The 15,985-nt window shown below is 45.7% G+C and overlaps 1 protein-coding gene across 1 annotated transcript in view; it reads right to left on the bottom strand.

Annotated features, from left to right (window-relative positions):
• TSPAN32 (tetraspanin 32) overlaps positions 1 to 15,985 on the bottom strand; it is a 112,391-nt gene extending 96,406 nt beyond the window's left edge. Inside the window, exon 1 of the mRNA XM_073574055.1 lies at positions 15,829 to 15,985. Within this exon, the coding sequence (XP_073430156.1) occupies positions 15,829 to 15,894 (66 nt within the window). The 5' untranslated portion in view covers positions 15,895 to 15,985. The remainder of the gene's footprint in view (positions 1 to 15,828) is intronic.

Raw genomic sequence — 15,985 nt, 5'->3', positions numbered from 1 at the left:
CATAAATGGTATAGAAACACTAAACACAAAGATTATATTATGTAGTATAGACACAAGTTTTATTTATGTTGTACAGACAATAAGTTCCCTTATAGAATGGTAATCATTAGAGTGGTTTTGTGGTATAAATATAAATTTCTGCCCCTGCAGATTGCTGAATCCTGACAGTTTGCAATATGCACACTGTCCGATTTCCCCTCTATTGCAAGCTCGAGCTGTATCACATGACCGCAAGTATGCAATTTTCATACTTGCAGTTATTTGCTGATTAGCAACTTTTCCTGCTTCTCTCAATGTTTTATTGGGAGAAGCAAATAAGATGCTAGTCGGCATGTGACAAGACCGATCGAGCTGGTAGTAGAGAGGAAACCTGACTGTGTGTATAAGGAGATAGACATGTGGAAGACCCATACAGTTGATATCTAAGAGTGGTTGCAAGCAAACACTGCCATCTGCTGGTCAAAGACAATAGAGAAAGTGAAAGCAGAAAGAATTGCATTAGTAAGAACTGAAAAGAGAAGAGCATGTTCCCTGTGGCTCTGTTAGTAATTATAAAACTCTCAGGAGGGCTGTGAAGGGGAGGAGTTGGCGCCTAAACCTGTAGCAGGGCAGTTGTGTGGTACAGCGAGATGACTTATAGCTGCCTTTACGAGAAAGCTGATCCAAGTGAAGGAGTCAAGACCCAAGATCCAAGCAAAAGGAACCAAGAGACCAAATCCAAGTAAAGAGCTGGGAGAGACAAGCTGAGCGAGCAGAACCAGGGCAGAGCTAGAGACGACTAGGCAGCAGCAGAGAGATGTGCGCGTGAGCCGTCGCTTCTAGTGTAGACATACATAGGCTCGGGCTGGCCCATAGGGTAACAGGGGAATCCCCCGGTGGGCCCCTGTGCAGATCTGGACCCCCACCCCACTGTAAGGGCAGTACTTGGCATAATTCACTTGATTCACTCTGTACAGAAAAAACAGCATCTCATCATTCATTAACCAAACTATCTAGTGTATTATCGCATAGAGATATGGGTCAATTTATGAACGAGGGTCGTGAAGTATTTGCAAGCAGGTGAAAAGTCGGCCCCCAAAGTTAATGTTACTGGTGGGCCCTTGCCACCCCAGTCCGACACTGGACATACAGAACAAAGCGGGGGCTGGAGCCATGATTCAGGGAACGAATTCTGCCAGTATGACGAGTGTACCTAATAACTCACCAATCTGGGACTTGTGGCCTAGTTGCTAAGATCGTCGACCCCAATTAGGGTCCGTGTGACATTTTGTGTTGCTTTGAGAGTGATGGCCAGAAAAAAGACGACTGAGGGGCGATCTAATAACCATGCATAAGTATATAAGGGGACAATACAAATATCTCTCCGAGGATCTGTTTATACCAAGGAAGGTGACGGTCACAAGGGGGCATTCTCTGCGTCTGGAGGAGAAAAGGTTTTTCCACCAACATAGAAGAGGATTCTTTACAGTTAGGGCAGTGAGAATCTGGAATTCCCTGCCTGAGGAGGTGGTGATGGCGAACTCAGTTGAAGGGTTCAAGAGAGGCCTGGATGTCTTCCTGGAGCGTAACGATATTGTATCTTACAGTTATTGTTAGGTTCTTCAGAAGGACGTAGATCTGGGGATTTATTCTCACAGAATTTTATAGGCTGAACTGGATGGACTAATGACTTTTTTCAGCCTTACTAAGTTACTATGTTACCTGATATTGTGCCAAAGGCACCCTTTTGATTGTGTTAATGTAATAAATAGTTAGTGGTTTAACCCCTTCCCGACATAAGCTGTATATATACCGCTCTGCGGAAGCTAGCTGCTTTCCCTTGAACAGCAGTATAGGTATTGCGCAACAATTGTATGGCCTCACGCTGCGCGCCGTGGCAATCGGGTGCGGGTGTCAGCTCTTTGTGAGAGCTGACACCCGGCAGCAATGTCCACGATCGGTGCTAGCACTGATAGTGAGCATTTAACCCCTGTGATGCTGCTGTCAGTAGTGACAGCGGCATAGAGGAGCATCGGGCAGGGAATGAGTTCCCTGCACATTTCCATCAGGACAACGCAATGTGATTGCATTGTCCTGATCGTCTCCATGGAGACCCTTGACCGCAAAATGGCCACGGGGTCCTGCAGAGAAGGTGGCTTGTGAGCGCCTCCTGAGAGCAGGTGCTGAAGTGCCTCCTTCTCTGCCTGTCAGTTGATGATGTGATACTTTCAGATCAGAGTATCAGATCAGCAATCTGACACTATACAGTGATGTCCCAGGATGGTACAATGTAAATATATATTTTAAAAAGTATAAAAATATTTAAAAAAAAGAAAAAGAAATGTATTTATTGGAAAAATATTTATTTATGTAAATGAAAAATAAACAATAAAAGTACACATATTTGGTATGGCCGCATCCATAACGACCCGACCTATAAAACTATCCTATTAGTTAACCCTTTCAGTGAACAGCATAAAAAATAAATAAAAAACGAGGTAAAAAAGAATGCTTTATCATTATATCGCCAAACAAAAGGTGCAATAGAAAGCGATCAAAAAGACGACTATAAATAAAAATGATAATGCTGAAAACGTCATCTTGTCCTGCAAAAAACAAGCCTTAACATGACTGTCAGCTGAAATATGGAAAAAATTTATAGCTCTCAAAATATGGTGATACAGCAATAAAAAGCATCTTTTAGTGTGTGATAGCAGCCAAACATAAAAGCCCAATATAAATGTGGTAATCCTGTAATTGCACCGACCCGAAGAATAAAGTTGCCTGATCACTTATACTGCACGAGGGACGGCATATAAATAAATGAAATCAATTCTTCACATGCTGTTTATTTTTTCATTCTGCCTCCCAAGGATCCCAGTAAGGCTTGGCGCACATTTATCCTGCGCTCTGCATTAAGCGCTTACACCAAGGTTTCCATGTACAACTCTGAAATACATGATTCAGACAGAACCCCCAGTAGAAGATTCCCAATAATGAGGCAGATGGAGGCACTGCGGATGCTGTCTGACCTGTGATCCGACGGTGTCTGCCTTTTTAGGATTGCATAAAAGTGCCGTTAGCCACAGTTTTTTACACTTCTGAAAAGGACACCGATGAACAGAGGCCAGACGGCATCCAGAGTTACTCTGCTACCTCATTATATTGAATAGATTCATCAGTGGTTTCATCTGTCATGTCACTTGGAGATTTAGATGGAAACGCCAATGTAAGTGATTAGCATAGAGCGCCGGATAAATGTGATCACAAATGTTATGTACAATGTTCCCAATAAAATCTTCAACCCAATCCACAAAAAAAACAAGTCCTCGCTCAGGTCTGTATTCTGTTATGGGAAATTAAGGAGGCTTCCACGTTACTCATAGCGCAAAGGCTCTAGAAAATCAAAATGGCTCCTCACCCGCCAAACGAAATTCAGCAAATTCTCCTCTCACAAATTCAAATGCCCCCCTCCCTTCTGAGCTCCAGTGTGCATAAACCACATTTAGCACTCACATGTTTGGCATTTCTATAGTGATGAGAGCCCACCTAATTTACAGGTGCGTGTCTCTAGAACTGTGATGGCGAACCTTTCTGAGATCGAGTGCCCAAACTGCAACCTAAAACCCAATTATTTATGACGAAGTGCCAACACATGCCAAATGCCCCATCATGATCCCCTTCTTGTAGAAATATGCCCCATCATGATCCTTTTCATGCAGAAATGCCCCAACATGATCCCCTTCATGCAGAAATATGCCCCATCATGATCCCCTTCATGCAGAAATATGCCCCATCATGGTCCCCTCCATGTAGAAATATACCCCATCATGATCCTATTCATGCAGAAATATGCCCCATGATGATCCCCTTCATGTAGAAATATGCCCCATCATGATTCCCTTCATGCAGGAATATGCCCCATCATGATCTCCTTCATGTAAAAATGCCGAATCATGATCCCCTTCATGCAGAAATATTACCCATCATGATCCGCTTGATGTAGAAATATGCCCCATCATGATCTCCTTCATGTAAAAATGCCCCATCATGATCTCCTTCATGCAGAAATATTACCCATCATGATCCGCTTGATGTAGAAATATGCCCCATCATGATCTCCTTCATGTAAAAATGCCCCATCATGATCCCCTTCATGCAGAAATATTACCCATCATGATCCCCTTCATGCAGAAATATTACCCATCATGATCCCCTTCATGCAGAAATATGCCCTATCATGATCCCATCATTCCCCTCTCTCCATCACTCCCATCATTAGCCCTCTCCCCATCACTCCCATCATTCCCCTCTCCCTATCATTCTCATCCCCATCACTCCCTTCATTTCCCTCTCCCCATCACTCCCATCATTCCTCTTTCCCCATCACTCCCATCATTGGCCCTCTCCCCATCACTGGCCCTCTCCCCATCACTCCCATCATTGGCCCTCTCCCCATCACACAAACACACACACACCAGCGGTCATACTCAACACACACACCAGCGGCCACACTCAACACACACACACCAGCGGCCACACACACACACACCAGCGGCCACACACACACCCCAATGGCCACACACACACACACCAGCGGCTACACTCAACACACACACACACCAGTGGCCACACACACACACCAGTGGCCACACACACACACCAGCGGCCACACACACACACACTCCAGCGGCCACACTCACCTCTCTGCGCGCCGTCAGCTTCCTCAGCTCTTACTTGACTTCCTCTCACACATTGAACAGCGCGGCTGCGGCTGGATGACATCATCATTCAGCTCCACAGCCACGCCGCTCAATAAGTGAGAAGAAGTATGAGGGAGGAAGCTGCAGGTCTGGAGCAGTGAGACGAGGCCGCGTGCCAGCTGAGAGGGCTTTGCGTGCCATAGGTTCGCCATCACTGCTCTAGAAGCATGAGCTGGGCATATGTACTGGTGACTGCCACATACTGGTCACTACAGAGTACTGGTCATTACAACAGCAGTTTGGAATTTTCACTCATCAATATCCACTGCTGCTTGTTTCTGGAAAGCACCCATGGAGTCAAAATTTTCACTACACCTGTAGATAAATTCCCAAAGGGTTATAATTACCAAAATGGGGTAACTTGAGGGGGATTATGCTTTTCCATCACTTGGGGGCTCTTTATACGGAATCCGCAAACTATTCTAGGAAAATCTGCGTTTCAGGAGGCAAATAGCGTTGCATCCCTCCCAAGTCTCTCCGTATGGTAAAGTAGTACTGTACATGCACATATGGGGTATTGCCATGTTCAGTAGAAACTGTGGGACCAATTTTGGTGACATTTTTACCCATTTCCCAGTATGAAAATGTAAAACTTGGGGTTAACACACAATCTTAGTAGTAAAAATGTAAATTATTTCTTCACTGTCCAATGGTATAAAAGTCTGGGATGATTTAGCGAATCCTGCTTTGAGCAGGGGGTTGGACCAGATGGCCCAGGAGGTCCCTTCCAACTCTACGATTCTATGATTCTATGATTCTATGATTCTGTGACACACCTGTGGTGTCAATATAATCACTGCACCCCTAGATGAATTAATTGAGAGGTTTAGTTTGTAAAATGGGGTCACTTATCGTGGTCCTGCTGTGTTGACACCTCAGGGGCTCTGCCAATGTAACATGGCACCCTTAAACAAGTGCAGGAAAATCTGCACTGTAATATGGCGTTTCTTCCCTTCTGAGCTTTGCACTGTGCCTCAAAAGTAGTTTTCAACAACATATGGGGTATCGGTAAACTAGGAGAAGTTGCACAACAAATTTTTGGATCTGTGTTCTTCTGTTACCCTTGTGAAAATACAACATTTTGAGTTAAAAAAGATTTTTACAGGAAAAATGTGTTTTTCTTTTGTTTTCATGGCTCTATGTTATAAACTTCTGTGAAGCACCTGAGGGTTCAGTGTGCACACCACACATCTAGATAAGTTCCTTAAGGAAGCTAGTTTCCAAAATTGTGTTACTTCTTGGTGGTTTCCACTCTTTAGGCACATCAGGGGCTCTCCAAACGCGACATGGCATCCGTGAATTATTCCAGCAAATTTTACATTCAAAAGGTCAAATGGCGCTCCTTCCTTTCCAAGCCTTGCCGTGCACCCAAACAGTTGTTTTCCTCCAAATATTGGGTATGTGCACACTCAGGAAAAATTGCACAACAAATTGCATGGATCAATTTCTCCTGTTACCCTTGCAAAAGTAAAAAAAAAGTAGGTCTATAGGAACATTTTTGTGAAAGAAAAGTACAGTATATACTCGTGTATAAGCATAGTTTTTCAGCACATTTTTGTGCTGAAAATACCCCCCTCGGCTTATACACAAGTCATTGTCCCAGAAAGCCGTCGGGGGAGGAGGAGCGGTGGGTCACAGAGGCAGAAGCCGATGGCTGTGGCTAAAGCCTGTGCCGCTGCTAAAAAAGCTCACTGTGCCAGCCACAGACATCGGCTTCCAGCACATATTATACTGCTTCCAGCACACATCATACTCACCTACCTGCGCGCCCTGGGTGCTGGCACTGCATCTCCTTCTGGCTGCCAGTGCCTGCAGCTCTTCCTGCCTAGTGAACACATGGCCCCGCTCATTATGGTAATGAATATGCACTGCTCTCCACTCCCATAGGCATTCATTTCCTTAATGAGCAGGTCCACATGATCACTCGGCAGGAAGAGGTGCAGGCGCCGGCGGCCAGAACGAGATAGTTTTGCCAGCACCCAGGGTGCGCAGGTAGGTGAATAGGATGTCTGCTTGTTTTTTTTTCAATAGGAAACATGCAAACAGTGATAGGGGATAAGAAGCCATGCATACCGGGATGGGACGGGGGAGGCATGCATACAATGACAGGGGAGGCATGAATACCAGGACAGGGACAGGGGAGGCCTGCATACTAGGACAGTGACAAGGGAGCCATGCATACAATGACAGGGATGGGGGAGCCATGCATACAATGACAGGGATGGGGAGGCATGCATACAATGACAGGGACAGGGGAGGCATGAATACCAGGACAGAGACAGGGGAGGCATGCATACCAGGACAGGGACAGGGGAGGAATGCATACTAGGACAGTGACCAGGGAGCCATGCATACAATAACAGGGATGGGGAGCATGCATACCAGGACAGGGACAGGGTAGGCATGCATACAATGACAGGGACAGGGGAGGCATGAATACCAGGACAGGGACAGGGAAGGCATGCATACCAGGACAGGGACAGGGGAGGCATGCATACCAGAACAGGGACAGGGGAGGCATGCATACTAGGACAGGGACAGGGGAGGCATGCATACTAGGACAGGGACAGGGGAGGCATGCATACTAGGACAGTGACCAGGGAGCCATGCATACAATAACAGGGATGGGGAGCATGCATACCAGGACAGGGACAGGGTAGGTATGCATACAATGACAGGGATGGGGGAGCCATGCATACCAGGACAGGGACAAGGGTGGCATGCATACCAGGACAGAGACAGGGGAGGCATGCATACCAGAACAGGGACAGGGGAGGCATGCATACTACGACAGGGACAGGGGAGGCATGCATACTACGACAGGGACAGGGGAGGCATGCATACTAGGACAGGGACAGGGGAGGCATGCATACTAGGACAGTGACCAGGGAGCTATGCATACAATGACAGGAACAGGGGAGGCATGAATGCCAGGACAGGGACAGGGGAGGCATGCATACCAGGACAGGGACAGGGGAGGCATGCATACCAGAACAGGGACAGGGGAGGCATGCATACTACGACAGGGACAGGGGAGGCATGCATACTAGGACAGGGACAGGGGAGGCATGCATACTAGGACAGTGACCAGGGAGCCATGCATACAATGACAGGAACAGGGGAGGCATGAATGCCAGGACAGGGACAGGGGAGGCATGCATACCAGGACAGGGACAGGGGAGGCATGCATACCAGAACAGGGACAGGGGAGGCATGCATACTAGGACAGGGACAGGGGAGGCATGCATACTAGGACAGGGACAGGGGAGGCATGCATACTAGGACAGTGACCAGGGAGCCATGCATACAATAACAGGGATGGGGAGCATGCATACCAGGACAGGGACAGGGTAGGCATGCATACAATGACAGGGATGGGGGAGCCATGCATGCCAGGACAGGGACAGGGGAGGCATGCATACTAGGACAGTGACCAGGGAGCTATGCATACAATGACAGGAACAGGGGAGGCATGAATGCCAGGACAGGGACAGGGGAGGCATGAATGCCAGGACAGGGACAGGGGAGGCATGCATACCAGGACAGGGACAGGGGAGGCATGCATACCAGAACAGGGACAGGGGAGGCATGCATACTAGGACAGGGACAGGGGAGGCATGCATACTAGGACAGTGACCAGGGAGCCATGCATACAATGACAGGAACAGGGGAGGCATGAATGCCAGGACAGGGACAGGGGAGGCATGCATACCAGGACAGGGACAGGGGAGGCATGCATACCAGGACAGGGACAGGGGAGGCATGCATACCAGAACAGGAACAGGGGAGGCATGCATACTAGGACAGGGACAGGGAAGGCATGCATACTAGGACAGTGACCAGGGAGCCATGCATACAATAACAGGGATGGAGGAGCCATGCATACCAGGACAGGGACGGGGGAGCCATGCAAACCAGGAAAAGAATGAGGGGACAATGCATGCCTGGCTTGTACTTGAGTCAATAAGCTTACCCAGTTTTCCGTGGCAAAAGTCGGTGCCTTGGCTTATACTCGGTTCGGCTTATACTTGAGTATTTGTAAATGTTTATTTTTTTCCTTCCACATTCCAAAAATTCCAGTGAAGCACCTGAAGGGTAAATAAACTTCTTGAATGTGGTTTTGAGCACCTTGAGGGGTGCAGTTTTTAGAATGGTTTCACTTTTGAGTATTCTCTGTCATATAGGCCCCTCAAAGTCACTTCAAATGTGAGGTGGTCCCTAAAAAATGGTTTTGCAAATTTTAGTCAACTTTTAACCCTTATAACTTCCTAACAAAAAAAAATTATGCTTCAAAATTGTGCTGATGTAAAGTAGACATGTGGGAAATGTTATTTATTAACTATTTTGTATGATGTGACTCTGATTTAGGGCATAAAAATTAAAAGTTTGAAAATTGCAAAATTTTCAAAGTTTTCACCAAATTTCCATTTTTTCACAAATAAACGCAAGTCATATCAAAGAAATTTTACCACTGTCATGAAGTACAATATGTAATGAGGAAACATTTTCAGAATCACCGGGATCCACTGAAGCGTTCCAGAGTTATTACCTCATAAGGAGACAGTGGTCAGAATTGTAAAAATTAGCCTGGTCAGGAAGGTGAAAACAGGCTTCGGGGCGAAGGGGTCAACATGTGCATGTTGCATATAGTTAGGATTTGGCAATCTGTAGTCACAAAGTGACAGCAGGAATGTATATTTAGTCTGGAAAACACTTTTAACCTGTAAGAACTTTCTCCATTCAATGCCAAACTATTCAGACTAGTGGAAAAATTATTTAAATTCCACATTTTCAGTTTTCAGTCGATGACTACTAATATTGAAACAAGTGTGACAAATGCCTCATTTTGGCAGCATAGTTGTGTAAAGCAAATCCAGCTCAGCCATCTCTGGGGCACAGTTCTGCAACTGCAGCTGATGCACAGATCATGTCCACACACAAATATACTAATAGACTATCTAATATATAAAGCTCAATGTGGGTGTGTATGTATGTCCGGGATTGGCATCCGCACCGTCGCATCTACAGCCACAAAATTTTGCACAGTCACACGTCTGAACCTCGAGACTGTCATAGGCTATGTTGTGAGGCGAAATTTTAACCCTGCTCATTCCAATTCACCAAACAGTTTTGCTCCTATCTACATAATGGGGAAAAAGTGAAAGGAAAAGTGTTGGAGGCAAATTGACAGCTGCCAGATGTGAACAAGGGGGACTTAAAGAATGAGAGCGATGACGCCAAAGAGTATATACCGTACAGTTGCTAAGGTGGGGCCCTGACATGGGATACTCACCACACACGGGGATATGAACACACACACAAAATGCGCCACACACTACCACGTGCTTCAACACATATACCACCCTCAGCACACATTTCACCACACATACACCAACCTCGCCACATAAAAGTCGAAACACAAAAGTCGCCACTCAAAACTCGCCATGCTGTCCCAGAGCTGTTTAAAAGATGAAAAATGAGCTGTGATTGGTTGCTATCAGCAACAGTTTTCTTTGTAGACAGTTGTGGTAACTGAGGCCTATTATTCTTATCATTTCTATGGTGTTATCGTCCTTCTGTAAAACTGGAAATAACACAATTTATTACCGTGCCAACACAGACCACCCTCTGACACAGACTGCAGGGGGAGCCCCAGTATCACACAGGATAGGATTAGATACACGGCTCAGCAGTCAGTATCACACAGGATAGGATTAGATACACAGCTCAGTAGTCAGTATCACACAGGGAGAGGATTAGACACATGGCTCAGCAGTCAGTATCACACAGGATCGGATTAGATACACAGCTCAGCAGTCAGTATCACACAGGATAGGATTAGATACGCGGCTCAGCAAGCAGTATCACACAGGATAGGATTAGATACACAGCTCAGCAGTCAGTATCACACAGGATAGTATTAGATACACGGCTCAGCAGTCAGTATCACACAGGATAGGATTAGATGCACGGTTTTTATGTGAAATATAATCATTATAATTTGTTGTAACTAACCACAGTTGGTTACTATGCCCAGGCAATGCCGGGCTCTTCAGCTAGTTACTATTATTTGTAATTATAGCACCATTTGTACGCTCCTGTGTATTACATGTACCTAGCTTTTATTATAACCCACTCTTACTCCTTCCCATGCCTACATATGCCCTCACAGTTTTTGCTCCAATAATATTCTCCGTCGCTATCTCTAAACCCCATCTCTGCTTCCCTCTCACCTCCCCACCTGACCTCTTCTGCTAACCTGCTCCTCAACCACCGATCTCTCCTACTAAAGCATACAACAAGCCAGCCCATCTCCTTCTCCCACCTGCTCTCCCTCTCTCTGCTTCTCCTCACTGCGTGGCGACATATCTCCCAAACCTTTACCCCCCACAGCTAATACGTCCCATTAATTCTCCCTCCCATCGCTCCCAGCCTAATATGAGTTACCACAATCTCTCCTATGTAAAACCTGTGCCCTTGACACCCACCCCCCTGCTCCCTCTCTCTGGGGCACTCTGTTACTCCAGCTCCATCTGCAATAGACTCCATGAGATTCATGTTTTTTTATCTCTTGAAGTGTTTCCTCCCTAGGTCTCACAGAAATATGGCTGACACCCTCCAACACGGCTTCCCCTGCTGTGCTGTGTTGTGTTATGATACCGTCCATTTCACCCACACTCCTTGCCCTGGCAACAGACATGGTGGGGGATTGGGTCTTCTCCTTTCTACTAACTGCACCTTTAACCCAAACCCACCTCTACCCTTTCTTATCATCCCTTAATTTGAAGTCTACTCTGTCCGCATCTACTCTCCAAGTGGCCGTCATATACTGACTTTCAGGCCCAGCGACTGCCTTTACTGACCAATTCTCCACCTGGTTTCTTTCCGCTGACATTCCCACCATCATCATGGGTGACTTCAACATCCCTGCTGACACCCTTCAATTGCTTACTTCATCTTTTGGACTTACTCAGTGGACCTCCTCAGCCACCCACACAGGCGGACATACATTACAACCGATCTTCACCCATCTCTGCTCCCTATCTAACTTCACAACTTCCCCTCTCCCTCTATCTGATCGCCATATACTCACTTTCTCATCTCTGTCTTCCTCAACTGTCACCCATGTCCAGCTACTAGCACACCATTACAGAAACCGCACACATCTAGAAACCCACACACTGTCTGACTGTATTCTACAACTGGCATCCATATATTAACTTCACGGTACAGAGAGAGCCACTGCTTTCTTCAATGCCACTCTTGCATCAGCTATTAACGCAGTCGCCCCTCTCATGCACGGCAGAGTGTGACAAATCAATAGAAAACCCTGGCACAATAACCTCACTAAAAAGCTTCGGCAAGTGTCCAGGGTTATGGAGTGGTGATGGAAGAAAACACATTCATAAGATGACTTCACTGCATTCAAACAAGTAACATTCGCTTTCAAATTATCCTCACCTCCACCCACCACTGCCCCTCCGACCTCACTCATCTTTGCTGAGGGTTTTGTCAAACATTTTGAAAATAAGATTAACCAAACAAAGCAAGTCTCCCCACTTGTGCACTTGACCCCAACACATCCCACCTCCTCCCAACCTCACCACCATACTTATCCCATCCCTAACCCATCTCTTCAACTTATCACTTTTTCCATTCCATCCAAGTATTCGGAATTGTACAGTTCAAGTAAATAGCATCCAAGCATTTTATCTCTAATAGCAAAACATGTAGATTTTTTAAAATTCAAAAATTCCTTCCGACATTTTTATTTCATAAACAGTCCTATTTACTTATGTAGTGATGTTTAAGTGTATTGCTATACTTACTGATCTCCTTCTCCAGTTTCCAGCTCTGTTCCGGTCCCATGTGACTGCTCTTCTACTTTACTGACTCACACAGTGACTGTTGTATGGACCAGAGCTACTTCCTTCTACAGTGGGTAAAAAAGTATTTAGTCAGCCATCAATTGTGCAAGTTCTCCCACTTAAAAAGATGAGAGCCCTGTAATTGACATCATAGGTAGACCACAACTATGTGAGTCAAAATGAGAAAACAAATCCAGAAAATCACCTTGTCTGATTTGGCAAGATTTATTTTGCAAATTCTAAATCTCATGATACATGGCCCAATTCATTCTTTCTTGTACATGGATCAGTCTTCCTGGTCCATTTGCAGAGAAACAGCCCCAAAGCATAATGTAACCACCCCCATGCTTCACAGTTAGTATTGTGTTCTTTGGATGCAACTTAGCATTCTGTCTCCTCCAAGCACAACAAGTTTTGTTTCTACCAAACAGTTCTACTTTGGCTTCATCAGAGCATACGACATTCTCCCAATACCCTTCTGGATAATCCAAATGCTCTTCAGCAAATTTCAGACGGGCCATGTAGTGGTTTAAGCAGGGGGATAAGTCTAGCACTGCAGGATTTGGCGGCAAAGCGTATTACTGATGGTAGCCTTTGATATGGTGGTCCCAGCTCTATGCAGGTCATTCACTAGGTCCTCCCCATGTGGTTCTGGGAGTTTTGCTCACCATTCTTGTGATCATTTTGACCCAATGGGTTGAGATCTTGCCTGGAGCCCCAGATCGATAGCAATTATCAGTGATCATATATATCTTCCATTTTCTTATTATTGTTCCCACAGTTGATTTCATCACACCAAGCTGCTTGCCTATTGTCTTCTCAGCCTGGTGCAGGGCTTCAATTTTGTTTCTGGTGTCCTTCGACAACTCTTTGGTCTTCACCATAGTGGAGTTTGGAGTGTTACTGTTTGAGGTTGTGGACAGGTGTCTTTTATACTGATAGCAAATTCAAACAGGTGCCATTACTACTGGTAATGAGTGTAGGTCAGAGGAGCCTCTTAAAGAAGAAGTTACAGGTCTGTGAGAGCCAGAAATCTTGCATGTTTTTAGGTGACCAAATACTTATTTTCCACCATAATTTGTAAAATAAATCTTGCCAAATCAGACAAGGCGATTTTCTGGAGTTGTTTTCTCATTTTGACTCTCATAGTTGTGGTCTACCTATGATGTCAATTACAGGCCTCTCTCATCTTTTTAAGTGGGAGAACTTGCACAATTAGTGGCTGACTAAATACTTTTCTCCCCACTTTATGTAAGTCTATGGAGCCTCAGAAAGAGACTATATAGACTTACATGAAGAAAGTGACTACCGAATTATGCATAAACCCCTGCGTGACCTGCTTAATCTGTTTGCAGGTCACATGGGCAAGAAGAGCACCGGAGCAACACTGGAAACTTGGGAAGACGGCAATCAGTAAGTTTATTTATACAGTTTGTTACTCATCATGACATAGGTAATTAGGACAATTTATTAAATAAAAATTTGATGAAGACTTTTTTAATAGTTGTATTAATTGAGATGCTTATTAATGGCAACGCTCTCATCTACGCAGCAAAAATATTGCAATGAATTGCCATCAATGTAATACATTGATAATATGGGTCGGTTCCTGCTCTAATAGGGCATGTGTTATGATTGACATAAGGAATTCCTAAAATTATAGTTTACCAAAAAAATTCTAGCATGGGGCTACATTGATAAATAATTGCACATATACATACTTTAGTATTGAATGGTATTACTGATTAGTGGGAAAAAATGGCTGAAATTTTCAAAACTATTCACACAACTCTTCCTAATGATGCTTCATGTGTAAGGGGGTGAAGAGCAAAAAGAGTCAGAAGGGGGTTACCTCCCCTGCTTTGTGTCTGGAATCACATAGCTGGACAGCAGGGTTGCCGGGGGGAAGACTTACTGACTTGGACCGACTGCACCATGTGACCGTCAGGAGGTGTGGGGAAAGAGAAGGGGCGGTGGACCGGAAGCTTGAGAGGCTGAGGGCGCGAAAGCAGAGTGCACCAGGGTCAGAGCAGGGTGAAGAGCAAAAAGAGTCAGAAGGGGGTTACCTCCCCTGCTCTGTGTCTGGAATCACATAGCTGGGCAGCAGGGTTGCCGGGGGGAAGACTTACTGACTTGGACCGACTGCACCATGTGACCGTCAGGAGCTGTGGGGGAAGAGAAGGGGCGGTGGACCGGAAGCTTGAGAGGCTGAGGGCGCGAAAGCAGAGTGCACCAGGGTCAGAGCAGCAAGTGTCACAGGGAGAGCAGGCTGCAGCATCACGCTCCAGGAGAGTGGACTCCCGGTCAGAGTACTGAGACAGAAAGACATGATATAGAGTGTTGACTGTAAGTACAGTGTGAACGCGGAAGCCCCGGTGACCAGAGGAGGCTACCCCCTGATAGTACAGATACAGTGACCCGCGCGCGCAGCCCAGGTGCCCGCGGTGACAGGCCAGAGCCTCTAAGTGTGGCAGAGAGACTTTTCAGTGTGCGCAGCATAGTTCCTGCGGAGAGACTGTTAGCTCGACATACAGAGATTCAGAGCAGAGGAGACCCAGTTCCACAGCGTCCCCCTACCTCCCGCTTTAACCCCGGAGTTCCCATTTTCCCAAGAGAAGAGAGAGACTGCAAGTGCCGCTGTTGACGGTGCCTACGTTGGAGAAGATGACCCTTCAATCAAGGCTTCATCGGTCTGATAAGTTGCAAGAATACCCGTTTAACCCTTATTGTTCTGCTGAACTGTTTGACAACCCCGCTTAGCTTAAGTATACCTTTAAACCATGTTTACTCTGTCAGTTTAACCTCCACTGCTTCTCCCTGCGAGGAGATACTGTCCCCTGTAAATAAACCCTTTAACTTTTGGTCTGTCTCTGATCCATGGTGACATCCTCAGCATCTGCTCGTTATTATTACACATGACTGGCATATATATATACCAAAATTTAGCCCCAAACATTGGCACAGGTTCGGAGTAAATTTAGCATGAATAAAATGTCGACAGTGGTTTGTAAATGGTGCTTGCCCCATTTTCTATATCATAGATGCAGGCTTTTCCTGCAGATTTCTGTTTTTGAAAGCCCTCATTGTATTTGATCAGGGCTGGTCTGCCCTATACGCTATAACAATGAGGCGTGCACATACTGAAAGAACATTAATAACAATTTCCTTCCTTAAAAAAATATGACAAATTATGAAATAACAAGAAATGATCTCATTACCATAGTGAAGAGGCAGATGATAAGGAGCTGGCATCTGGCCACTCGTACCCACAACTTAGCTCCCATGCTTGTGTGTTCCTTGCCCCACTCTCTGGGCACACCGGCACTGCTACTTCTACGTGTCTCTCATGGAGCAAACTTCTACATGTCAAAAACG

Source organism: Dendrobates tinctorius, unplaced genomic scaffold, assembly GCF_039654945.1.
Source record: "Dendrobates tinctorius isolate UK_male_01 unplaced genomic scaffold, ASM3965494v1 ptg000037l, whole genome shotgun sequence".
NCBI classification, from domain to species: Eukaryota; Metazoa; Chordata; class Amphibia; order Anura; family Dendrobatidae; genus Dendrobates; species Dendrobates tinctorius.
This window is presented reverse-complemented; position numbering and strand designations above follow the sequence as displayed.